General features: G+C 37.1%; 3 protein-coding genes across 3 annotated transcripts; 1 reads left to right on the top strand and 2 right to left on the bottom strand.

The window, feature by feature from the left end:
- Window positions 1–2288: 2288 nt before the first annotated feature.
- Window positions 2289–10716, bottom strand: LOC117322476 (mucin-2-like). Its single transcript, XM_033877412.1, has 4 exons — window positions 10233–10716; window positions 7618–7813; window positions 5501–5873; window positions 2289–4826 (listed from the first exon to the last, which is right to left on the bottom strand). Exons 2-4 carry the CDS (start codon window positions 7786–7788, stop codon window positions 3979–3981), a joined length of 1392 nt encoding a protein of 463 aa, XP_033733303.1. The 5' UTR covers window positions 7789–7813; window positions 10233–10716; the 3' UTR covers window positions 2289–3978.
- A 1839-nt stretch (window positions 10717–12555) lies between these two features.
- On the bottom strand, window positions 12556–25410 carry LOC117322477 (proline-rich protein 36-like). The gene is made up of 4 exons (XM_033877413.1): window positions 25325–25410; window positions 22579–22777; window positions 21902–22271; window positions 12556–15100 (listed from the first exon to the last, which is right to left on the bottom strand). The coding sequence occupies exon 4, from the start codon at window positions 14222–14224 to the stop codon at window positions 12674–12676; it is 1551 nt and encodes a 516-aa protein (XP_033733304.1). The 5' UTR covers window positions 14225–15100; window positions 21902–22271; window positions 22579–22777; window positions 25325–25410; the 3' UTR covers window positions 12556–12673.
- On the top strand, window positions 15409–17139 carry LOC117343800 (Kruppel-like factor 18). The gene has a single exon (XM_033906314.1). The coding sequence runs from the start codon at window positions 15409–15411 to the stop codon at window positions 17137–17139; it is 1731 nt and encodes a 576-aa protein (XP_033762205.1).
- Window positions 25411–27865: the final 2455 nt, after the last annotated feature.

The following is a 27865-nucleotide window of genomic DNA, read 5'->3' as shown; positions in this document are numbered from 1 at the left end:
CATTGTACGGCGCCTTTTCACTGCTTTGTGTTTATCCTCGTCATCGCGGGAGTTTATGGAGATGTGAAATGTTCCACCGTGAATATTCCCACTGAACATCGTGTTCAGACTGCCGTGAAAAGCGACTTTGGATGCCGATTTGTTGGCAGTGTTGTTTGTTTTGACATTACACGTGTTTGTCGACGACAGTGTCAGCATGTTATTCTGAGTAACCGTTGAAGGCAAGTTGTAACAAACTACATTGCCGTTTTTCATGAGGATTTTATTAAATAATGTTATTATTTGTTTATTTGAAAAGAATCTAGACTAGATATGTCTCATCGGACAACGCAACCGCAATTTTCTATCGGAGTTGAAATATGTTACTAGGGGTCATAAAATAGATGTTTGCCAGGCCTAATTTAACATCTTATAGGCCTAGTATAAATATAATTAAAAAACTTAGGATGTTTACATCTTGGATTTTATCTTTGATTGTACAATATATTATGTTAATAGACCAATTTGTCGTTCAGTTGATTTTTTTTCAAAGTTTACAAGCACTAGTCGCCATTTTTACGAGTCGTAGTAAAAAGAAGTAGGTCGTTCCCACGCGTATGAATACAGTTCTCACGGAACCAGCCAATCAGCGTAGCGAAAGGTGTTATTACACTAGTGTCATAAAGAAAATTTATGTGATGGGTTTATGACACCGTATATAACGGTAGTCATATGATAAAAACTAATATAGATATGAAGGATACATAAACCTGTGGACATATCATGTAAAAAAAACACTTCACTTGTCAAGGCAATACACTCAACGAGGGTTTTACCCCGATAGTGAATTTGTACTTAATAACGTAGAAGGTAACCCGCGAGCAATGACCGGAGCGGGATATGTGCAGTTGTTAAAATATATAACCATCATTTTGGCTTGTGCGGGCAATTTAACGGTGCGGGCAATACACACGAAATTACAGTAATAATAATCCCAAAAGGGATAAGTCAAACAACTACAAGGTGTATTTATGAAAAAATTTGAAAATTTATGAAATTTAAAAATGTTCTCATTATTTACAATAAAATCCACCTTTGATATTTAGCCTGTCCCTCATTCATGTCATCTGTGTGATTACCTACTCCATCACGACTTCACTTGCTGCTATGTTTGGTAAATCCTCCTACACATTATCAGTATCGCTACCTAATATGGCATTGACCTCTGACCCTAACGATTACTAATACAGGGTTCAGTGGCCAATGCCTCATACTTCTTAATCTTGCTGGTTTCCTAGGTCAATACCTTAGACTGTAATGTTGCTTCGTTCAGAGGACAATAACATGGGATCCATTATAATGGTGGTTCTGGCGACATTACATAATTTATTGTACTACTAAAGGGCTACAAATTATGAGGTCATAGTCGTCGAAAATATTGCAGGGTACTGCGGCCAATCAGTGGACCACCCACACTCCTATTGTGACTGTTCTTATAACAGAGTTGACAGATACATTGTAGCCAGTGTTCATCAACTTTTTCTATCAGTTTTATTTTATCAAATTACAAAGATGGAAATGCTCTTCTGATTCTACGTAGGCGCTGGTTAATAGTTCACAACGATGATACGACTACTCTTAAGAGGACTTTTGTAACAATTGCAGTGGCTGGATTGAAAACTTTTAACAGTTATTCCTTCGGCTTATTCGTGTTTAAATGTGTCAAATCCGACAATAAGGCCGCCATTCTTATATGGATCTTACTCCATCAAAGCAATATTGATGTTAATTAAATAAGGACAAACTAAAGACCATTTCTATTTCAACTGTTGCTGAAATGTCGTATTCACATTTCATTGTAAGACATATAAATGTTTATATCATATTGACATATCTCATTCACAATTTATTGCAACACAGATAAACCGGCAGTTATATCAAATTCACATTTCACTGTTAGACGGATAATAAGACTGTTATATCGTATTCACATTTTATCATTCAGACTATTGAATCGTATTCACATTTTATCATTCAGACTATTGAATCGTATTCACATTTTATTTGAAAACAGATAATAAGACTGTTATATCATATTCACATTTCATTGTAAGATAGATAATCAGACTTATATGGCATTCACATTTCACTGTCAGATAGATAATCAGACTGTTAAATTCTATTCACATGTTATTCTTAGATAGATAATCAGATTGTCGAATCGTATTCGAATTTCATTATAAGACAGATAATCAAACTGTTAAATCGTATTCACATTTCGTTGTAAGATAGATAATAAGACTGTTAAATTGTATTCACATTTTATTCTTAGATAGATAATCAGTTTGTCGAATCGTATTCACATTTCATTGTAAGATAGATAATAAGACTGTTTTATTCATATTCACATTTCACTGTCAGACAGATAAGACTGTTATATCGTATTCACCTTTATTATATATACATATACCAGTATATAGATACAACACCATTGCATAATATCATGTAGCTGTTCCATCTATGTATTTTCATTAACAACTAAGGGATTTATATGAACCGATCTTGTTACGTTGAGACCATAATGAAATCGATACAATTAGTAATTTATCTGCTGAGTACACAGGATCGATATTGTCAACAACAATGTTCTGCATATTGCTCTGTTTATATAGGACCGGAAATAAGTTTTCATTTCTTTTGAGATATTACGAAACGAATGATATTTTTATTTTCGAGTCTCGACATTTCATTCATATGAAATGATAAACTCAAGACCCCTTTTTATCAAAATTTGGTAGGATGTAAAGTCAGCCATCTTGTCGTGCCATTCAACTGTATATTACATCCATTACATGTGACTATAAGGTCATACACTAAGTGGATATCTATTAATCTGATAAATCAAGCTGTCGGTAGCAGATAGTATAATTTAATTGAAATCCAATTAAAAGCTGAATAGATATCAAAACCTTTTGGAAATGTAAATATAAGTATTGATATACACCACATAATTTTGAAGACAAGCTTTAATGATAGATCACTATGAGCTAAAGGACGTTTACCAGAATAGCGACACTGCATCTTTACGTCATCGCTGCCATTTTGCGATTTCTGTTCTAATGACGTCATCGCGTGTATACGTTGGTCATCCCTGTATTTTTTTTTTTTTTTTTTTTTTGCGACACTGATCTTGGTTAGAAAAGTTAAATCATTCTAGTCAGCAATTCTAACAATCACACCGCAACTAACCAGAATTAGGAAGATTCATTATAGGATATATAATCATACGAATTCCATTCTAATTGTTTCCAACTTTGTCATATGATTCCTAGATGTGGTGAAACCGTTGATCTGAGACGACACGTAGTCAGGATACCATGGAAATCAATTCGGGGAAAAAACAAAAGACATACGTACAATGAAGTTAATTGTTCGTTTATCCATGCTTGTATACATTTTATACTGCTTCATTACCTCCCCCGTTATGCCATCTAATATATGATCTTACGAAGGAAATACCAAAAAACTGGTAGAACTAGTGATTTGTATTGGTATATACGACATGTTTCCGTGAAAATAATATAATCGACTGACGTTATGGCACTTACCGGTTTATTTCTAATACATAACAATAGAACATATTGAACAATACGAAATCACTAACATCTCGTGATAAAAAGACAGACATTCTCAAACAATTAGTAGTTCATTTTTCAATTAACTTTTAATGTATATTAAAGATAAAAGGTACAGCAAGCTAACAAATTTCGGCGTACCTTAATGCAAAACAAATATGCACATTAATTAATTGAAGAAACAGCAACAGCTGCTATAGAATAAACTTTACAAAAAATCCAAAAATATACCACTATAATTTAGTGTGATGGTGAAGCGTCGGACTCTTTAACTGAACATAAAGTCACTACATTTTATGTTTACAGTGACAGGGTTTTGTGTTTTTTAGTTTAACATAACATACAGTATGATGTGAACAGATACCTACGGAACTGGGATTGAAGTAGTGGGTATAGTAGTGGTGGTTGTTGTAGGTATCGTAGTAGTAGGAGTAGTAGTGGTGGTGGTTGTCGTTGTAGTGGTTGTGGTAGGGGTTGTAGTTGGTGTAGGTGTGGCTTTTTTCGGGGGGTTAGTGGTCGGGAAACATTTACACATATAACGTGGACAAAATATCGGTGAATAATTGCAATTAATGTTACACCAGTTATTGCTAACGCTGGGATAAACTGATTTACAAGTAAGTAAATAAGAGATGGAAGAAGAGGGAGCAGACGTAGACTTTATAGTGGTGGTAGGCGTGGTAGTTGTAGTTGGCGTAGTGGTTGTGGTTGTAGTTGTGGTTGTAGTCGGGGTTGTAGTAGGGGTTGTAGTAGTTGTTGTACTTTGGGTAGTAGTGGTAGGATTCTTAGTAGGATTGGCGGTAGTTTCTGAAGTAGGAGTAGTTGGTGTGGTAGTGGTAGGCGTGGTGGTAGTTGCAGGCGTGGTGGTAGTTGTAGCCTTCTCAGTGGTTTCTGAAGTAGGAGTAGTTGGGGTGGTCGTTGACTCTGTAGTGGGCGGTGTAGGTGTACATTTACACAAGAAGCTTGGACAATGTGGCGGAGAGTGATTGCAGTTTATTTCGCACCAGAGATTGTTGGTGCTTTGCGAAAGAGAAATGCATCTTCCAGGAGATCGCGGGTTAGAGTCAGGGATGAACGCCGTATCTGCTATAAGGGGAGATATACCGGAGTCTTCCTCCGTGATCGGTGAATCACTGTCTTTGATGGCTATATCCGAACACGCATAAAACTCTTCCTGGTCGACACATGTTTTACAGATCCCGCCATTTTTTCCTGTGATATCAAGCAAACCACGTATCAGTTATGAAAGGTTACAACTACATTTTGTTCAATCACTTTTTCTTCGTTTAAAAGAGAGAACAAAGACGAAAGACAAAAATCATAAGCTTCTTGTAACATAACTGAACGCTAATCTTATTCGAAATTTTATCAAGTTCAACATAATGCCATGACTGACAATCCAGTCATGCAACACTAAAATAAACTCATTATAAATTCACTTTTTGCTTTCATTTGTCTTTACAGTGGCTACTATTCTTCTCTTATATATCTACTGTCAAATACCATATTGATGATAAAATGATGTGTGTTGATAACACTTATCTGTGTGGAACATTCGCTCTTATACACACGGGGAACACGTGACTGATAACACTTATCTGTGTGGAACCTCCACTGTAATACACACTGAGAACACGTGACTCTGATAACACTTACCTGTGTGGTATCTCCACTGTAAAACACACGGGGAACACGTGACTGACAACACTTATCTGTGTGGTATCTCCACTGTAAGACACACTAGGAACACGTGACTCTGATAACACTTACATGTGTGGTATCTCCACTGTAAGACACACGGGGGACACGTGACTCTGATAACACTTACATGTGTGGTATCTCCACTGTAAGACACACTAGGAACACGTGACTCTGATAACACTTACCTGTGTGGTACCTCCACTGTAAGACACACTGGGAACACGTGACGTTCTCGGGCAGCTTGGCAGACACAGCGATGTACTGTTGAGAGGCTGTAACAGGGTATCTTGTCTCTCCCGTCTCCGGATTAACCAATAAATGTTTCAAGCAGCTCTTTGTTATTCTTTTTTTAACGTCATTATTTTCACAGAGGCGGAACTCGAAAAAACCTTCATTATTTGAGGTTATATGTATTTTTATATTGATGTTCTCCCCCATTTTATAATACTTTGAGATGATCCCCGTTGCATATTTTCCCCCAGCCTCGTTCTCCTTCGGATTTTGTCCTGATGGGTCCCCACATACGCCACAATTGCCACCGAAGAAGTCTAGAGGTTGCTAAAATAAGTCAAAATATAAACATTTTTGTTAGAAATGCTATATCGCCACAATGTATATAAAGTGACACTCATGATAATGAAATACATCCCCAAAAATCATACTGACGTGGTAATAAAACCATAATACAAAGTCTTAAGCAATCCAACGAAGGTTAACTATCAACAAACATTTCATTTTTTAAGGAGAACACGGCCAGGTGTTACGGAAGAAGCTAGCGTATTCTGCTTCATCGACGCCACAAGTCTAGGTCACTACGACACCCACCATACAAATCTAGGTCACTACGACACCAACCATACAAATCTAGGTCACTACGACACCACCATACAAATCTAGGTCACTATGACACCACCATACACATCTCGGTCACTACGACACCCACCATACAAATCTATGTCACTACGACACCCACCATACAAATCTAGGTCACTACGACACCCACTAAATAAATCTAGGTCACTACGACACTAACCATACAAATCTAGGTCACTACGACACCACCATACACATCTAGGTCACTACGACACCCACTATACAAATCTAGGTCACTACGACACCCACCATGCAAATCTAGGTCACTACGACACCCACTATACAAATCTAGGTCACTACGACACAAACCATACAAATCTAGGTCAAGACGACACCAATTATACAAATCCATGTCACTACGACACCCACTATATAAATCTAGTTCACTACGACACCCACCATACAAATCTAGTTCACTAAGACACCCACCATACAAATCTAGGTCACCACGACACCCACTATACAAATCTGAGTCACAAACTCACATAAGAGTTACGTAGATGACAACGGAACTATTACAAATATCAACAATATCAAATATGTTATAATTCATATCGCATAAGGCAATACAATATTTCTAAATAAGAGTCCGACAATAAAACTTCGCTGTGGTCTTAATCAAACGACATCATTCTTAGCCTTTGAATAGCAATGGAAAAATTGAAAGAATCACGGTTACCATAAAACTTATTTGTAAGCTGTTCGCGTTGGTGATTATTATATGTAAAGATACAGATAAGTGACTCGTTTAAGAAAATGAACTTCCTTGATTTCGGGTTTTACATGATATACCGGATCAACATGGCCAACAATGTTTTTATTCAAATGTAACACTTAAACGTTAAGATAACTAAAGTTAAAATTGAAGTGCTTTACAAAGTCTCTCTTGCTTTTTTGATAAGCTCTTCAATATAATCAGCCTCGTACGACAACATAATTAATTAAACAGCAAACAGAGGGGCACGGTTTGGTGATATTGATATGAAATAACAACAAACCGAACAGGAAACTATTGTACCTATATCGTCATATCATGAACGCCTAGAAGACAGTCGGTTATGAAACAAATATTGGGGCTATATAATTTCCAATGCGGTGCGCGTTTAATTTTTGGCTTGATTTGTATTTTTATTTTTGTTTACTGAATTGATATATTGCGTCTGTCCACTTTTTTTTTTTTTTTTTTTCTATTTCACAGTCGATAACCGTATGATGAAATAGTCTGGTCTTTATTTTGATTTTGACTTGGACACGAATACATAACTTTCCTGCAGCATTCGTCAGTGATACTAGATCAAACATTGTGTGAAGGACAGGTACGGAAATCAAGAAAGGTTGTCTTTGCCAAACCAATACATTACAGTCGAACATCAAAATAAACCCATAATGAGATTGATTCTCAATCACAGCTTTTTAATGAAGGAACTACCTTTCGGTATCCACAGTTGAGGCCGTTGTCATCGAAATTTACAGGTGTATTAAAGCCAACTCTCCACATGCTGCTTCTGCCGGGAGGATCCAACATTCGGCCGTGGCCATGCACGACAGTTAGGATATTCATCAACATAGCACAAGCGAGTGACAATCGGAGTGGCATCATGTTCACCGGTTTTACTGGCCTCAATCTGAAATCAAACGCCAAAGAGCTGTTTTCAGGAACAAAGAAAATAAACCCTCAGAATCAATTTTTTTACAGATACCTTACTTCATCAACGACATCCTCCATATAATAGGTCAAATCCGGATCAAGATCCAATCTAATTAAAACTAGACTTGTTAATTTCTGCTTCTCTATGACACACTCAAATACATTGTATTGCATGGTATCGGAGAGCATTACAGAAGAATGGAAAATACAGGTATAATCTTAATTAGATTGGGTCAAGATCTAAAATACAGGTATAATCTTAATTAGATTGGGTCAAGATCTAAAATACAGGTCGAATCCTAATTACATTGGGACAATATATAAAATAAGAGATAATGTGGTGACATCGTAGCCACAACGACACATACTAAACACGTCGCATAAGGAAATATAATGTTTCCAAATAAGGTTATGGTGTTGACTTTAAAACTGACACATAGTCAAATCTTATCGGTAAAGGATATTTTTTTCAGTTTGGTTTTTGTACAGAAATATCTGCCCATGAGCTGCTACAACCTTACTGCATTTTGTAATATGTTAATAGTGTACGATTTACATTAGTCTCCATGTTTTTCTATGTTTGTTCTTGTTTTGTCTTTTAATGTTTTGTGTGGATGTTGTAAACATTTGTTATCAGGTATTGATTTGATTTGTATCAGATAAAGTAAGATAATGGACGAATATGTTGAATGCGTGTCTAAAGTGTCTTATGCCATGTTTAATGTATAGATATGTTTAAATTTTGAGGAGAGAGAAAAAATGAAACATTTACAGTAGCCCGTGCAAGGTTCTAATGAAACAAGCACGTGATTACAATCTACAGCTACACAATATCCTGTCGTTATGTTAAAAACAGACTTGTCAGACATTGCTTTCATTAAGCATGGAATATCCCAGAGGAACCGGTAGTGAACATGTAGCATGTAAACAGTGAATATAAGGTAAGGTCGCTACGGGTCCCTTTGGAATATCTGAATATTGTTAATATTGCAAAGTGTAACAAATATGAAATGTATACATAGTTTCAAATTTATAAGCATTACTAATAATTCAACATGAATTGAAAGATTTTTTCGTATCCTTACGGTTGACCATCTTCTATTACAGATCATTTTCATCAAATCAAGGAACAGATTTTAAATAAAATATTTTAATCATATATTATAATTTGTATGCCGCGTTTAATGTTATCATGTAAACATTATTATATGAATTGTGCTAGAGGAAAATGCGTTAATAAGTTGGAAAACTTGTGCCTAATCCTCTGCTCAACTCAACAGGTTTTAGTAAAATATATTAATTGTATATTATGATTTGTATGTCGTGTTGAATGTTATGTCAATCTTATTACATGAATTATATTAGAGGAAAAGGCGTTAATAAGTTGGAAAACTTTGGGGCAATAAATATGTTTAAATCAAAATACTACAGATAACTAATGTTTAGCGTTGTTATTATCATGCCAAACATCTTACTTTTTTGTTTGTTTTTGTTTAACGTCCTATTAACAGCCAGGGTCATTTAAGGACGTGCCAGGTTTTGGAGGTGGAGGAAAGCCGGAGTACCCGGAGAAAAACCACCGGCCTACGGTCAGTACCAGGCAACTGCCCCACGTAGGTTTCGAACTCGCAACCCAGAGGTGGAGGACTAGTGATAAAGTGTCGGGACACCTTAACCACTCGGCCACCGCGCCGATGCCAAACATCTTACACTAATTCGTCTAAGGAGATATCTCATCAATGCGTGCATATGGATCAGTATGTCCTAGTTTCTATTTACTCTAGCAGTTTTCAAATGTTTTATTGCCTTCTTTTTTAATATGTATTTCTGTGCTTTATTTCATTTTGGGAAATAACCATGAACGTCGATTCGGGATAATGTTGATGGGCTTTTTATTATAAATCATGTGAGATTTTTTTCGGAAAAAGCTATATCATATTTAGATATCGTCTAATACATTCTAAACCCAAATGAAATAGGGACTGCCATGAAATTACTGGAAGAATGTCACATATATATTTAAATAAACATTTTAATTGATGAGTAATTTAAATTATATATATATATTTTAAAGAAACATATCTATAATAGATATCAAATTTTGTAATAATTGTGAATTATTTAAGGAATAAAAATGTAATATCTCTAAACTTATACTAATAAATGAGCGATTATCTTAATTTGAGAGAAATGCATATATCATATAAGATGCTATCTCTAAAATAGACATATCAATAAAAATTAAGAATTAAATAAGAGAAAAATATTTTGTCAATATCGTTTGTGCATATCTTATCATGCAGAAGATAGGGCAAATTGCAATTACAAATATATCATATGTATTTAATAAATCATGCATTATGAATAACTGTAATAAATGTTTTACAGATACAAACCTTGTTCTCACCCTCTAGTTAGTAGAAGCAGTCTGGGTTTGTCCGGAGCGAGGTCCTTCTTTACATACACTGACAAAGTAGCCTGTGGCATCATCATGCAGTTATACGTAAATTGCGGTTAGGTTCCATTTAATCAATTAAACATTACGACGTCATACACTCCTACAGATGTGTCGCATACAATTAACTGACCTATATGTGAACTATCTCTTTGAATATGCAATAATGGCATTTAATCATGAAGCCATTTAGGAATAAAATGTTAAAAAGGATATATCACGAGCAGCCCTAAACGCAGGACCACACATGCATATGCATGGTAATTACGGGGGAGTTAGCGAAGACACTAATAGAATCTATCATCACAATAGTTAGATAATAAAGTAAGCGGGGTCATATAAATATACACAACTTTAGCATCGCAGTATGACAATGGGCGGAGTTCTGAAATACATCTAAATACAGAATCATGTACCTTAAGGTAACATGAAGCCAGAAAATATATAATGATCATTTTTTTAATTACATGATAATTCAAATTCAGATACATATGAACGTGTTGACATGGTATTTATCAACGAATTCAAATTACAACCATATTGAATAATACAAAGAAGCAAAGATGGGGGAAAACTATTGGCTTCGGGTTAAAAACCAAAGATAAAAGTCGTAAAGCGCTGAAACAAACTCTAGAAACCTTCCTGGCTGTCTTCCCTTTGCAAAAAATAAAAGAATACATTTACATCCATTTTTGACATAGAAACTTTTTGTGAAAATTAACACTGAAAATAGGATGGAAACGATTACGGTGGGTTATCAAAATCTCATTTGAATTTTTATAAAAATTTAACGAAATCAGCAATGTAGCAATGGTGATCACGCGCTGGACACGCGTGGTAGTAAGAGACCCAGCATGCTAGCCACAAGTGATCGAGTCGTTAGGGAAAGAAATGACAATTTACCTTAACCATGCTGGTTTCCCCTCATATTACAATATTTACATTTGCTCCGCATTTCCCCATTGACACAATGCTAAGAGGCAGTTGCCACCATACGCCTATAACACCCAGTGCCTCAGGCTATAACACCCAGCGGGTCATGTGACATATAAAAGCCGAGATTTTTTTTTTTTTTTTTTTTTTTCAGTTTTTTCAAAGTTGACGGAAATGGCAAGACAATATAAATATAAGTATTGAACAATGGTTTTAATGTTGCTATAGTCGATATGGCAGCAACATGTATAGTGGGCATATGTAGCATGGGAACCCTAACGGGCCATTTGCCCAGCATACATCTTCCTGCCATATCGACAATAACAACATTAAAACCGCTGTCCATTGCTTAAATGAATCAAAATTAATGGAACTGTAAGTTAAGTTAACAGGTATACATGAGCCGATATAGTTCCTATACGTTGGACTCAAAAAGAACAATTGCATAGAATAAAGAGTTAATTTTAATTTGAACTTACCCTATCTGTATAATAACAATCTTCAAAGTGGATCTTTTCTGTTCTTAAAAGGTATAAGTAGTAACTAGATTTGATCAAGATCAAGTCACGGGATTTCAATCCAGGATATTATCTTAGAAATGTTATCGTTCTGACGGTAGATTCTATACGTTTTCTCTTCTGTTACTGTAGCTCCTTAAAAAACGCTTTCTGGTTAATTTCATATTTTTCGCTTTTGATAAATTATGCTTTTCTACATTCAGATAGTTAGAAAACTTTTCGAAAGCTAAAACGTATACGTCGTGACCTAAAATTCCACGAATACCTCCTTCAATAATAATAAGAACATTTATGACTACTTTCCAAATTGACAACAGGTGCGACAACATCAACAGTCGCTGTTAATACTAAAAGCATTCTTTGCCTAATTTGATAGATTGGCTTGATGGTTAGCGTATTGATTAGATATGATAATGAATTACTCGTTATATGTCATCAATGTGGATATTTGTAGCAGTGTAGCTATGTTTACATGGAAATAATCAGATATTAAATCAATCAGGATGTGTATATTTATTTTAATGTGTCTCTACACCACTCATATATTTGTTGGGAATTAAACACGCACTCAAACAAAACCGCCCCTCTTCACCCGGTAAAAAAATCACTGAAAATATTAATCTCTAATTATGCTCAAATCTGAAAATCAAAATTTGTATCAAATCATATTATAGATAAACAATACGATTACCTGTTTTATTATCTATTACCATTGAAAACGAAATAATTTTGATTCAGACTTGTTTTTGCTTCATAGTTGCATAATAGTCTTGTTGTATGCATATAACGATTTCTGCCGTACTAGAGAAAGTCTTGGAAAGTGCTAACAAACTCTCGAAACGTCCAACGAGACACATATTTCGACTAAACCGATATTAGGTTGTACATTGACACAAATATCCTGGACAATTGGGCGGTGAGTGGTTACAATTCAATTCACACCAAGAATTAGGAACACTAGGGAAAAGGGATACGCAGCCGGCAGAGGAAGGAGTAGTTGTTGTAGAAGGAGTGGTAGTTGTAGTGGAGGGAGTGGTAGTTGTAGTGGTGGGAGTGGTACTTGTAGTGGAGGGAGTGGTACTTGTAGTGGAGGGAGTGGTAATTGTAGTGGAGGGAGTGGTACTTGTAGTGGAGGGAGTGGTAGTTGTAGTGGAGGGAGTGGTACTTGTAGTGGAGGGAGTGGTAGTTGTAGTGGAGGGAGTGGTACTTGTAGTGGAGGGAGTGGTAGTTGTAGTGGAGGGAGTGGTACTTGTAGTGGAGGGAGTGGTAGTTGTAGTGGTGGGAGTGGTACTTGTAGTGGAGGGAGTGGTACTTGTAGTGGAGGGAGTGGTACTTGTAGTGGAGGGAGTGGTAGTTGTAGTGGAGGGAGTGGTAGTTGTAGTGGAGGGAGTGGTAGTTGTAGTGGAGGGAGTGGTAGTTGTAGTGGTGGGAGTGGTACTTGTAGTGGAGGGAGTGGTACTTGTAGTGGAGGGAGTGGTACTTGTAGTGGAGGGAGTGGTAGTTGTATTGGAGGAGTGGTACTTGTAGTGGAGGGAGTGGTACTTGTAGTGGAGGGAGTGGTACTTGTAGTGGAGGGAGTGGTAGTTGTAGTGGAGGGAGTGGTAGTTGTAGTGGAGGGAGTGGTAGTTGTAGTGGAGGGAGTGGTACTTGTAGTGGAGGGAGTGGTAGTTGTAGTGGAGGGAGTGGTACTTGTAGTGGAGGGAGTGGTACTTGTTGTAGAAGGAGTGGTACTTGTAGTGGAGGGAGTGGTAGTTGTTGTAGAAGGAGTGGTACTTGTAGTGGAGGGAGTGGTAGTTGTAGTGGAGGGAGTGGTACTTGTAGTGGAGGGAGTGGTACTTGTACTGGAGGGAGTGGTACTTGTTGTAGAAGGAGTGGTACTTGTAGTGGAGGGAGTGGTAGTTGTAGTGGAGGGAGTGGTACTTGTTGTAGAAGGAGTGGTACTTGTAGTGGAGGGAGTGGTAGTTGTTGTAGAAGGAGTGGTACTTGTAGTGGAGGGAGTGGTAGTTGTTGTAGAAGGAGTGGTACTTGTAGTGGAGGGAGTGGTAGTTGTTGTAGAAGGAGTGGTACTTGTAGTGGAGGGAGTGGTAGTTGTTGTAGAAGGAGTGGTACTTGTAGTGGAGGGAGTGGTACTTGTAGTGGAGGGAGTGGTACTTGTAGTGGAGGGAATGGTAGTTGTAGTGGTGGGAGTGGAAGTTGTAGTGGAGGGAGTGGTACTTGTAGTGGAGGGAGTGGTACTTGTAGTGGAGGGAGTGGTAGTTGTTGTAGAAGGAGTGGTAGTTGTAGTGGAGGGAGTGGTAGTTGTAGTGGAGGGAGTGGTACTTGTAGTGGAGGGAGTGGTACTTGTAGTGGAGGGAGTGGTACTTGTTGTAGAAGGAGTGGTACTTGTAGTGGAGGGAGTGGTAGTTGTAGTGGAGGGAGTGGTACTTGTTGTGGAGGGAGTGGTACTTGTTGTAGAAGGAGTGGCAGTGGTGGTTGAAGGCATGGTAGTGGTTGTAGTAGTTGAGAGGATAATTAAACATTTACATAGTGAAACTGGACAAAATGGCGGTACGTAATTGCAGTTTACTTCACACCAGGAATCCTGAACGTTTGCGGTAAAGTGATATACATCCACGCGCCGAGTAAGTAGTTGGAGTCTTGGAAACGGAAATAGTAGAACTATACGAACTGGTCGTGGAACTACTAGATGACGGACTGGTCCTTGTAGAAATTGAAAGAGAGTTACTGAATGGAGTGGTAGTAGAGGTGGTAGTACTTTTTCTATATGAAGGATTGGTAGAGACACTGATCCAGCCAATGGAAGGACTAGTAGTGATGCTGCTCCAGCTCGAGGATGGACTGGTAGTGATGCTACTCCAGCTGGAGGATGGACTGGTAGTGATGCTACTCCGGGTCGAGGATGGACTGGTAGTGATGCTACTCCGGGTCGAGGATGGACTGGTAGTGATGCTACTCCGGGTCGAGGATGGACTGGTAGTGACACTGCTCCGGGTCGAGGAAGGACTGGAAGTGACACTGCTCCGGGTCGAGGAAGGACTGGTTGAGATGCTGGTAGATGAAGATATGGTGCTGGTGATAGATGTTGCAGTTGAGGTTGTAGTGCATTTACACAAAGTAATCGGGCAATATGGCGGCTTGTGATTACAGTTGCGGTCGCACCAGATGTCGTGAACTCCGTCAACAATAGACACACATACTTTAGTGGATCGTTTGTTAATATCAGAAGAGAAAGCTGTGTCGGCAGTGAGAGGAGACAGATCAGTGTCTCCTGACGTCTTAGCAACATATGAACATGCATAGAGTTTTGTCTGGTCCTCGCATGCTTCACATATCTCTTCAGAATTAAATTTCTGGTTTCCTACAACAGTAAAACGAAATGATGCAATCGTTTCATTCCTTTAATTATATTTCACAAACTTTTTTTTTTTTTTTTTTTTACATTTATAACATTTCGGATAACAAGCTTATATCAAATGGATTAGTGTTATAATGCTTAGATCGAGAGTATATTATTTTACTAATATAACAAAGCTCGATATCGGATTCCACAGGCTTTCTGCATTATTGATATTAATATTTCTATAACATATTTTACTTACCAAGGCCATTAACACCCGTACAGTATATGATAAAACATTATTGCATTTTTCCCGGTGAAATATAGAAATGTATCATAAATTTACTACACTTTTTGTATATGCGATATGTCTACAATTATCACAAATTAACATCAGTCCTGGTAATATCACACCCTCTGATGGTAATATCACACCCACTAATGGTAATATCACACCCTCTGATGGTAATATCACACCCTCTAATGGTAATATCACGACCTCTGATGGTAATATCACACCCTCTGATGGTAATATTACACCCTCTGATAGTAATATCACACCCTCTGATGGTAATATCACACCCTCTGATGGTAATATCACGACCACTGATGGTAATATCACACCCTCTGATGGTAATATTACACCCTCTGATAGTAATATCACACCCTCTGATGGTAATATCACACCCTCTGATGGTAATATCACACCCTCTGATGGTAATATCACGACCACTGATGGTAATATCACACCCTCTGATGGTAATATCACGACCACTGATGGTAATATCACACCCTCTGATGGTAATATCACACCAACTGATGGTAATATCACACCCTCTGATGGTAATATCACACCCTCTGATGGTAATATCACACCCTCTGATGGTAATATCACACCCTCTGATGGTAATATCACACCAACTGATGGTAATAGCACACCTTCTGATGGTAATATCATACCCTCTGATGGTAATATCACACCACCTGATGGTGATATCACAAACTCTGATGGTAATATCCCACCCTCTGATGATCATATCACACCCTCTGATGGTAATATCACACCCTCTGATGGTGATATCACAACATCTGATGGTAATATCACACCCTCTGATGGTAATATCACACCCTCTGATGGTAATATCACACCAACTGATGGTAATAGCACACCTTCTGATGGTAATATCATACCCTCTGATGGTAATATCACACCACCTGATGGTGATATCACAAACTCTGATGGTAATATCCCACCCTCTGATGATCATATCACACCCTCTGATGGTAATATCACACCAACTGATGGTAATATAACACCTTCTGATGATCATATCACACCCTCTGATGGTAATATAACACCCTCTAATGGTAATATCACACCAACTGATGGTAATATCACACCCTCTAATGGTATTATCACACCCACTGATGGTGATATAACACCCTCTAATGGTAATATCACACCAACTGATGGTAATATCACACCCTCTAATGGTCATATCACACCCACTGATGGTGATATCCCACCCTCTGATGGTAATATCACACCCTCTGATGGTAATATCACGACCACTGATGGTAATATCACACCCTCTGATGGTAATACCACACCCTCTGATGGTAATATCACACCCTCTGATGGTAATATCACACCACCTGATAGTAATGTCACACCCTCTGATGGTAATATCACACCCTCTGATGGTAATATCACACCCTCTGATGGTAATATCCCACCCTCTGATAGTAATATCACACCCTCTGATAGTAATATCACACCCTCTGATGGTAATACCACACCCTCTGATGGTAATATCACACCCTCTGATAGTAATATCACACCCTCTGATGGTAATATCACACCCTCTGATGGTAATATCACACCCTCTGATGGTAATATCACACCCTCTGATGGTAATATCACACCCTCTGATGGTGATATCTCACCCTCTGATGGTAATATCACACCCTCTGATAGTAATATCACACCCTCTGATGGTAATATCACACCCTCTGATAGTAATGTCACACCCTCTGATGGTATTATCACACTCCCTTGAAAGTGATACCAAACCCCTTCGAAAGTGTTATCACCATCCCTGTAAAAATCCGGATTTTGCCATTATGGCTTATCTTTACCGCTTTTAATGTAAAAATAAACAAATAGTTGAATAAGCCGTTTTTTATAACAGGAAAACACTAACAATGTACATGCAAAATAATAAAACTTCACAAATGTAATGTAAGTTCCCGAATAACGCCGTTTCCGTTTTTACTTTTCTTATTAGTGTGGGTTGAACTTGTGGTCTGCATAAATATAAACAGCAATGCCAACTGGTGATTCAATTCGGTTCAAATCAATTCAAACTTTATTTATAGTCGGTACGTATTATAAAAAACATTAACTCTAATTAGCTATTAAAAACGATAGCAACAGTAAAACACATGCACAAATACAAAATAAATTAAATAAAAATAAATAAAGCATAAAAGCACACAAATGTATTTACCTGATTAAAAAGATCAATGCTTGCAGAAAATGATTGTTTGGAAATATATTTCGTTGAGTTATATCTTTGATATAGCAGAATCACTTGACAATATGGATATTTGATTAAGCATTAAGTTCCTTTAGACTCTTACAAAAAAATGGATGTTGTGTGTGTGGGTATGTCTGTGTTTTGTCTGCACGTGCTGTATTTGCATTGTGGCCCATACCAGCTGTTTGTCAGTGATTTGAATTGTGTGAGTGAAGTCGTTGTTCAGAAGTGGTTTGGTAGTGCATTCTAGATTTTAGGTGTTTCTGACTGAAAGGAGTGTTTGTCATAGTTTGCTGTCCTAACATGTGGTATATCTGCAGTGTTGTGATATCTGAATGTGTATACTTTTTCTGTTATATTGATTACGTCATGTAGGTATGTTGGCATTTGTTTTGATTTTGTAGACTTCTATTGCCAAATTCCTGAGTCTCCTTATTCTGAGTGATGGTAATTTTGAACGGGCTAGTTAAATTTCGTGCGTATTTTCCTGTTTATTATTTGAGTGCCCTTTCTTGATTTTTTTTACATTTTTTTTTTTTTTTTTTTTTGCGTTGGTTGTTCCTTAGAACTGCCATGTGAATGGACAAAAATTGAAGTTTGAAATGATAAAAGAGTGATATCGTGTGTTTGCCAAGTCTGCTTAGGTGTTTGCCAATGCGTTTTTGTGTGTTACGATGTCTTGATACTTTTTTGCAGATAATTTGCTAAATATGTGAAGAACTTATGCTTGAAATCTAATGTAACCTTTAAAAGTTTAACTTCTGGTTCACATTATATAGTGTTATTACCAATCTGAATGGTGATGTTTTATTGTTGGGGTTTGTTAACTACTGGCATTGCTTGGATTAGCCTTTATGTGGTTATCTGAGAACCAGTGAATAAGTGAGTTGCTTTCTGTTTGTAGTGCTTTTTTACGATGTCCCAGGATGTGTGTGAATTTCTATAGTATTGTCATCTGGATAGATGTATAGATTGCTGTGTTGCGTAAAGTGGAAGATGTCATTTTTGAAGATGCTAAAGAGGATGGGACCTAAAAGAGAACATGGTGGAACACCTTTGTACAGTTCCTAGCGTTTTGATGTCTATTTTTTTAGAGATGATCGAGGGAGGGGGATATTAGGCGAGCTAGAAGCTGGAATTGTTGACCCTGATGACTGATGGACATGTATAGCAGAAGACGTGTTTAATTGGATCGATTTGAGGATGCAGATGACAGAGAACCGTTTGTTAAAAATATGAAAATGTTGAGAAAAACACAATTGAACGTGACGATTTTCACAGATCAAAATGTGAGGTCATGTTTGTTGTGTTTGAAAAAAAATATAAAAATATGGATAAAACTTTATAATATGACCATTTTTGAAATCGGACCTCTAACCAGCCGCCCTTGAGCCTTTAGGTCAGCCCTCAGGCTGCTTTCAAGATTCTCGGGCGGATCAGGGATGTGATATCAAAATGGCATTAAAGCAATCCCTTATTATCAAAAAGATAAACTTATATTTTGATTGCAGCGATGAGCAGTAAGGATATAAGATTTTACAATGATTTTTTACCAATGAGAGCGAGCCTCATCTCATTGAAACTTGCCGATAATTTCCAATTGTAATGAAAATGGATATTTTTTCCTGTATTTCTGAAATATTCAGGCTAGGTTTTTGACAAAATACTCACTTGATATTAGCTATCCATGAACAGATTATTCGATGACAGCAGAAAACGATTCAATTGCGATGTTTTTATGTTTTTAGGTTTGTTTTTAGCATAAAAATGCAATAAAATGATAGTTAAATGGTTTCCCTTACCTGTGTGGTACCTCCACTGTTAAACACACGAGGAACACGTGACTCTAATAAAACTTACCTGTGTAGTACCTCCACTGTAAAACACACGAGGAACACGTGACTCTAATAAAACTTACCTGTGTGGTACCTCCTCTGTAAAACACACTGGGAGCACGTGACTGATAACACTTATCTGTGTGGTACCTCCACTCTAAGACACACTAGGAACACGTGACTCTGACAGCACTTACCTTTGTGGTACCTCCACTGTAAGACACACTAGGAACACGTGACTCTGACAGCACTTACCTTTGTGGTACCTCCACTGTAAGACACACTAGGAACACGTGACTCTGACAGCACTTACCTTTGTGGTACCTCCACTGTAAGACACACTAGGAACACGTGACTCTGACAGCACTTACCTGTGTGGTACCTCCACTCTAAGACACACTAGGAACACGTGACTCTGACAGCACTTACCTTTGTGGTACCTCCACTCTAAGACACACTAGGAACACGTGACTCTGACAGCACTTACCTGTGTGGTACCTCCAATGTAAAACACACGAGGAACACGTGACTCTAAAAAAATTACCTGTGTGGTACCTCCAATGTAAAACACACGAGGAACACGTGACTCTAATAAAACTTACCTGTGTGGTACCTCCTCTGTAAAACACACTGGGAGCACGTGACTGATAACACTTATCTGTGTGGTACCTCCACTCTAAGACACACTAAGAACACGTGACTCTGACAGCACTTACCTTTGTGGTACCTCCACTGTAAGACACACTAGGAACACGTGACTCTGACAGCACTTACCTTTGTGGTACCTCCACTGTAAGACACACTAGGAACACGTGACTCTGACAGCACTTACCTTTGTGGTACCTCCACTGTAAGACACACTAGGAACACGTGACTCTGACAGCACTTACCTGTGTGGTACCTCCACTCTAAGACACACTAGGAACACGTGACTCTGACAGCACTTACCTTTGTGGTACCTCCACTGTAAGACACACTAGGAACACGTGACTCTGACAGCACTTACCTGTGTGGTACCTCCACTCTAAGACACACTAGGAACACGTGACTCTGACAGCACTTACCTTTGTGGTACCTCCACTGTAAGACACACTAGGAACACGTGACTCTGACAGCACTTACCTGTGTGGTACCTCCACTGTAAGACACACTAGGAACACGTGACTCTGACAGCACTTACCTGTGTGGTACCTCCACTCTAAGACACACTAGGAACACGTGACTCTGACAGCACTTACCTTTGTGGTACCTCCACTCTAAGACACACTAGGAACACGTGACTCTGACAGCACTTACCTGTGTGGTACCTCCACTCTAAGACACACGAGGAACACGTGACTCTATAAAAAATTACCTGTGTGGTACCTCCACTCTAAGACACACTAGGAACACGTGACTGATAACACTTACCTGTGTGGTACCTCCACTGTAAGACAGACTAGGAACACGTGACTCTGATAACACTTACCTGTGTGGTACCTCCACTCTAAGACACACTAGGAACACGTGACTCTGACAGCACTTACCTGTGTGGTACCTCCAATGTAAAACACACGAGGAACACGTGACTCTAAAAAAATTACCTGTGTGGTACCTCCAATGTAAAACACACGAGGAACACGTGACTCTAATAAAACTTACCTGTGTGGTACCTCCTCTGTAAAACACACTGGGAGCACGTGACTGATAACACTTATCTGTGTGGTACCTCCACTCTAAGACACACTAAGAACACGTGACTCTGACAGCACTTACCTTTGTGGTACCTCCACTGTAAGACACACTAGGAACACGTGACTCTGACAGCACTTACCTTTGTGGTACCTCCACTGTAAGACACACTAGGAACACGTGACTCTGACAGCACTTACCTGTGTGGTACCTCCACTCTAAGACACACTAGGAACACGTGACTCTGACAGCACTTACCTTTGTGGTACCTCCACTGTAAGACACACTAGGAACACGTGACTCTGACAGCACTTACCTGTGTGGTACCTCCACAGTAAGACACACTGGAAGCACGTGACTGATAACATTTACCTGTGTGGTACCTCCACTGTAAGACACACGGGGGATACGTGACTATGATAACACTTACCTGTGTGGTACATCCAATGTAAGACACACTAGGAACACGTGACTGATAACACTTACCTGTGTGGTACCTCCACTGTAAGACACACGGGGGACACGTGAATATGATAACACTTACCTGTGTAGTACTTCTTCTCTTAGACACACTAGGAACACGTGACTCTGACAGCACTTACCTGTGTGGTACCTCCACTGTAAGACACACTAGGAACACGTGACTCTGACAGCACTTACCTTTGTGGTACCTCCAATGTAAGACACACTAGGAACACGTGACTCTGACAACACTTACCTGTGTGGTACCTCCACTGTAAGACACACGGGGGAGACGTGACTATGATAACACTTACCTGTGGCGTACCTCCACTGTAAGACACACTGGGAACACGTGACGTTCTCGGGCAGCTTGGCAGACACAGCGATGTACTGTTGAGAGGCTGTAACAGGGTATCTTGTCCCTCCCGTCTCCGGATTAACCAATAAATGTTTCAAACAGTTCATAGTATTTCTTTGTTTCACGTCAGTTTCAGAAAGAAAGAACTCGAGGAAACCGTCGCTGTCGGATGTAATCTGTATTTTGATTCCGATGATCGTCCACATGATATTGCCTTCTGAAGTTATCTCTGGGAAAATTGTTTCATAAGTTTCGTTTTGCTTTCCACCTTGTCCCAATGGGTTTCTGCATAATCCACAAGCTCCATTAGAGACCTCTAAAGATTTCTAGTAATCAAGATAACAGGAGATTTATTACAGCTTTTCTCTTTTAATAAACCCGGAATAATCTGCTATCAGTAGTCACATTCATCGATAAACACTGATGAGAAATATCAGTTTTACCTCATTACGTCATTTTTCTCAAAACAAGTTGACTTCAGTAAGGACAAGGAGTTATTTATAGCCAAACATGATGATTTTGCATAGAGGTGTATAGAATTATGATTAAGACAACAAAATATTTTAACGCTGACAAAACATCTTAATCTCGATATAAAAGTAGGTTTAATTTTTTCAAATTAAAATACTTTACGTTCTGTTCACTACGGCTTAGTCCGTTGTCTTGAAAGCCAACATGTGTAGCAATGCCATCCCCCTGCTTGACATCTCTCCCGAGAAGTTCAAACATCCGGCTGTTTCCACGAACAACATCTGGGACGAAATTCATCCATATACAGAAAACCAATACCAAGCTACCAAAAACCATGCTCAGCAATCTGACAGCGTGGTATCTAAAATTAAATTAGAGATAATAATTGCCGACTATAGTTACGTTAAGGGATTAAATTCACACAAATGAAAGCATGCCTATGATCTGATGCACTTCCTCTTGAAGAATAAATCGGGAACGTTTCAAGGATGCTATAACCAAACCAAATCGTGCTGAAGATTACCAAATCATGAAAAAAAATTCTTATCATTCCGGAATAATCGTTGATCCAAAATGTCGTTTAGATTATTTGACATTAAAAAACTTATAGTGATGATTATAAAACTTGCTAGGATAGAAGATGCGAGAAGAGTTATTATTCTTTCGTTATGAATTAAATGTCATGAAGCCATGATATTGCTTTTTGCGTGAACATATTTTAAATGTTCTAAATTCCACAAAAAAAATGCTAAATTTCTTTATCAATACAGTTAAAGTGAAGGAAGAATAAATACTTGACAGAAAAATATGACGCCATGTTCATTATGTACTGTGATGCAAAAACTAACAAAATCCATAGGATTATATTTACAGTATAGTAGAATGAACGAGCTAAATACCATTGAAGGATCGAGGGATTTCTTATCAATATAAGTTGAATGTAAATCATATAATTTATATACAGTGTCTTAAGACATGTTGAAACAATTATAGTTTAAGATACTGTACTAACTTTACTAACGCTGTTTATTATAAGAGAGCGAATTGGGATTTGTCTTTTGATCAATTGTTTATAAAAGCTGTGGGGGTGTCATCAATGCTCTTCAGAAAGCAGAAGGTTTTGTGTTTTTGAACAGCAGTATACCTACGTCGACAAAATCAGATCAACCACATACATGTTCTTCATCTTACAAAACACATTCTGTTGTTGCTGGTGTTACGTGTATAGTCTTCCCCTTTCTTTCTTTATCCCCGGCTTCGTTAAAATCCAAGAATAGTATAAATCTGTTGCGTGAATTGTTACGGAAAGGACATCATAAGTTGTTTAAACTTTTGTCCAATCCATTTGCTTTTTCACTAGGAACTTGGATTATACTAATTGATTTAATATCGAAGCTTTCTTTTTCACACAGTCATATTTCATATACACAGGCCACAGAATATGTTCTGATATTCACTAAAAGGTTGACGATGTTATTTGTTCAATGCAATCTTCTCTTTACAAATCTGACACCTTTATATATAGGTTGATGTTACATTCTATATAATTCATTGTTGATATGTAATGCCTGTTTATCGTCATTTTCTAAAATTACTTTATAATATGATCTTAAAGTACAATTATCAGCAATTACATTTTCTTAAAATGCTTAATTTCCTTAACCGTGTCAATATCTAAACTCTACATAAACCATAACATCACAAGTGTTTTACATTTTTACGTTCACCGAGAAATTCCTAACAGAATGTGGCATATAAAGTTTCAACGCCAGCCGCTTGATGAAAGTCCCAGATTTCTAAACAATACTGTTATTTATCCAATTTTCGTTGTTTCTCAAAATACCAACTTACTAAATATTAGAACTTTTGTTTTCTTCGTATTGACTCTTAAATCCCACTTTTTTCATATTTCTGAAGAATTGAACATGTCTTGTAACGAGAACAATAAGGGAGATGGAAAATCCCATAGAAACATTCCGTTATCACAATTATAATAATCAGATAATGAGCCAGTATGCTCAACACAATATTTTACATCGTTATACAATGACCTAATTAGCACTTGAATTACAACTTTCCATCAATTCCTTCTCTAATTGATTTGAACCACATGTTTTGTGGATTGATAAAGTAAAATTCCTTTGTATAATTAATAAAACAATAATATAATATATAGATCGTTTCTGATTTTTTAGACCAAGATTAATTAAGAACTGCAATCCAAATATAACGTCAATCTTTGAGAGATTTGTTTTCTAAAGCTAAATTGAGCATCAATTATTTATCAATAATTGACGTAAAAAGTTTTCCGAAACCGCTAACTAAAACAATATCACTGTAAATATAAATATTGAAATTATGTGTATCCCCCTTCCTAAAGACTGGCAAAATATTACCTTTTGATCATGTTTACGGAAAGCGCCCGGATGCAAGTACATTATGAAATATAATAACGAAGCACGGCATCAAAACCGTCTTAATTTCAATCATATATTAATTAAAAATTCCATCGGCACAATATGCCTTATTTATATTGAATTCTGTGTTGTACAATCTATTTTAGCCTCTGTTATATTTAAGTCTTCAAATATTTCATTTGGGTAGTTACATGTAATGCAATGTTCTTGTGAAAAATCATTTACATCTTCGTTTATGTTTTGGCTAGTTGCAGCAATGTTTTGAAAATCATCGAAAAAATCGGTTTCATTTAGTTCACTAGCTCTACAATAGTTGGAGTTGATATTTACATACATGTTTTATATGTTCTATTGTTCTATTGTTCTCTGGTACACTCCTTCCTCCCACAGAGAAAGTGAGCATTCAGGCGACACCCATGCATCATCATGTAAAATATAAAAGCATCAAATATATATGTTGAATAATGCATTGAAAAGCGAAATCGACTAACCTGTTTCCTTTTATGAGAGGTAGCTTGACACCTTTGTCGAGAATCCCTTCTTTACTTACTACAGAGGTAGCCCCAAGCAATGCATTAGATATAACTCACAGTTGGGTCAGAAAACCAATTAACCATTTAGAACTCTCAATACAGTATGACGACAGTAATCAGGGTCGAATGTACTTATCACAATAAGTATTGTCCCATTGTTTCCAAACTATTCCGATAAAGTCTGGTACTATTCTGCTTCATGATTTCTCGATTCTCACTCAAATTGTTGCCCCAATATTTTACAGGTACAATACAATTTACAGGTAAAATACAATTTCGATAAATCCTGGTATCATTCTCTGTCTTTTGTTTCTGTTTTTGTTTTTGTTTTGTTTGTTTTTTTGTTGTTGTTTGTTTTTTTGTTTTTTGTTGTTGTTTTTTTTTGGGGGGGGGGGGTATTATCATTTATTATTATCATTCATACCTTGCCCTTATTGACTTTGAGTTGATTTCACTAAGACTTTGGTTTTTTCTTGCGTGCGAAAATAAGAATCATGGTTAATTTCTCATAACGAATCAATAGATGAGAGTTTTCTTTTGTGAAATATTCGAGATGTTATCATCGATCATTGATCACGAACTAGTTCTAGTTACAAGTATGTTTGAAAACTGTATAGTAATTTTGGCAAATAAATTTAAAGTTGAATGAATTTTCTCCATTTACTCAAGGTATTCGTGAATTTGACTTTGATTAAAAAATCCTTTGGACCATTTCATGTATTTTTCTGTATTTGTATAATTGTATTGATATCTTAAGATTTACTACGAAATCTTGTTTAATAAATATACTGTTTAACGATAGATTTTACTATATTGTCAACGTCAGCATAGTTTAACAACTTTTAAACGACTTCTCTCATAATAATAACCAAATAATAATCAATAACATAGTCACATGATGGCATATACAATTATTCAGAAATTTGATAAAGAAACGAAAACATAATAAGAGAGAGAGAGAGAGAGAGAGAGAGAGAGAGAGAGAGAGAGAGAGAGAGAGAGAGAGAGAGAGAGAGAGAAGCAGAGACAGACAGACAGACAGACAGACAGACAGACAGAGACATACAGACAGACAGAGGGGGGCAGATAGGAGGCGATAGGTACACATGAAGTTAAATGACTGCAGATTATTTGTATATAATAAAATTACAACTTTTTTATTGCAAAAAAGAATATAGAGTGCATCTACAAGAGATTCAAAATTTTATAGATTTAAGAATAAGGATAAGGATGCATTGGGCTACTGGGCTACTTTAACAACATCATTCTACTTCAAAACTGGTGAAAGATTCCCGCCTTAATTAACTGTTGATATAACATTGTCGGTGAGTTACTGATATTTAAAAAAAATAAAATATAAAGAACAAATTACAAATTTACGAACTTTGATTCAGAAAAAAACAACCTGACCATTTCTACTGTGGAAACATCATATCCTTAACATTGACTTCATACTTCTTTATGTTACTCAGAAAATATATTGTTTCTCTGAAAACTATCACACCTTCCTGAGACTTTTAAGGTTCTCGTAACATCTTTTTTATATTCTCCAAAATGTCCTCTTCTTTTCCTACTGTGGTTCATCATACTTTCGAATACTAGTGGTGATTTTAGAATAAAGATTTATTCTCTAGGTTAACAACAGTTACTGGTAGTGTTTTTTGCACTGCTATCCACAAAGCTTTAGATTTGGTTATATTCCCCTGTAATTTATGTAGGCAAATTAAGTCTTACTGTTTCTTTTCTCATCGATTGTTTGTAATATATGTAGCTTCACTATTTATAGGGATCAACCAACCAACTTTTCCCCATAGACTTTAGTGTTAACGTTTTGGAGTATTTCATTCCAATTCTTGAATTCAATATGACAATTATGGTTTATATCAAAAGTTTAGGGTCTCACATAAGACGTAATAAAAGAAATTTTCAAATTTTCTCCATGGTAAAAATCTTACATTTTTACCTATTAATTGATACTACCTGAGCTTTTGGTGGAAAAGTTCAATTGGACTTACGAAATGTATATCAACATTTCTTATGGATAGTTACCTATCAGGCTACATATCTATTTTCTTACTTCAAAACATGCTGGCCAATCAGTGGCTGCCAGACATTTTATCCTTGGCTCTACACAGGGATGTTTCAAAAACTTATTTTCAATTGGTTGTTTGTTCCCTATTAAATCATGTTATCAGCTCATTTTCTATCGAATTTCTTTAAGAGTTTTTCTTGTAGGAGGGGAAGCGATAAAGTTTTACCTCTTTGGTTCATTAAAAAGAGTTTCACGAAGTAGTTAGGTCATCAATGTTAAACTGTAAAAATGTCTCTTCTGTTTTATATATGATATAATATTAAACTTTTCTTTTTTGTGTGTATGTGATTTACGTCTCTACCGATGCTGGACCTTTTAATCTTATGATTGCATCTTAAATATATAAAGCAGGTAAATAATAGATGTCATACCCACAAAATTCCATCTGGTTTTGTCACTAAATTTTG

Source organism: Pecten maximus, chromosome 2 (genome assembly GCF_902652985.1).
Source record: "Pecten maximus chromosome 2, xPecMax1.1, whole genome shotgun sequence".
Lineage (NCBI taxonomy): Eukaryota > Metazoa > Mollusca > Bivalvia > Pectinida > Pectinidae > Pecten > Pecten maximus.
Note: the sequence above shows the minus strand (reverse complement) of the source record. Positions and strands in the feature narration are given on the sequence as shown.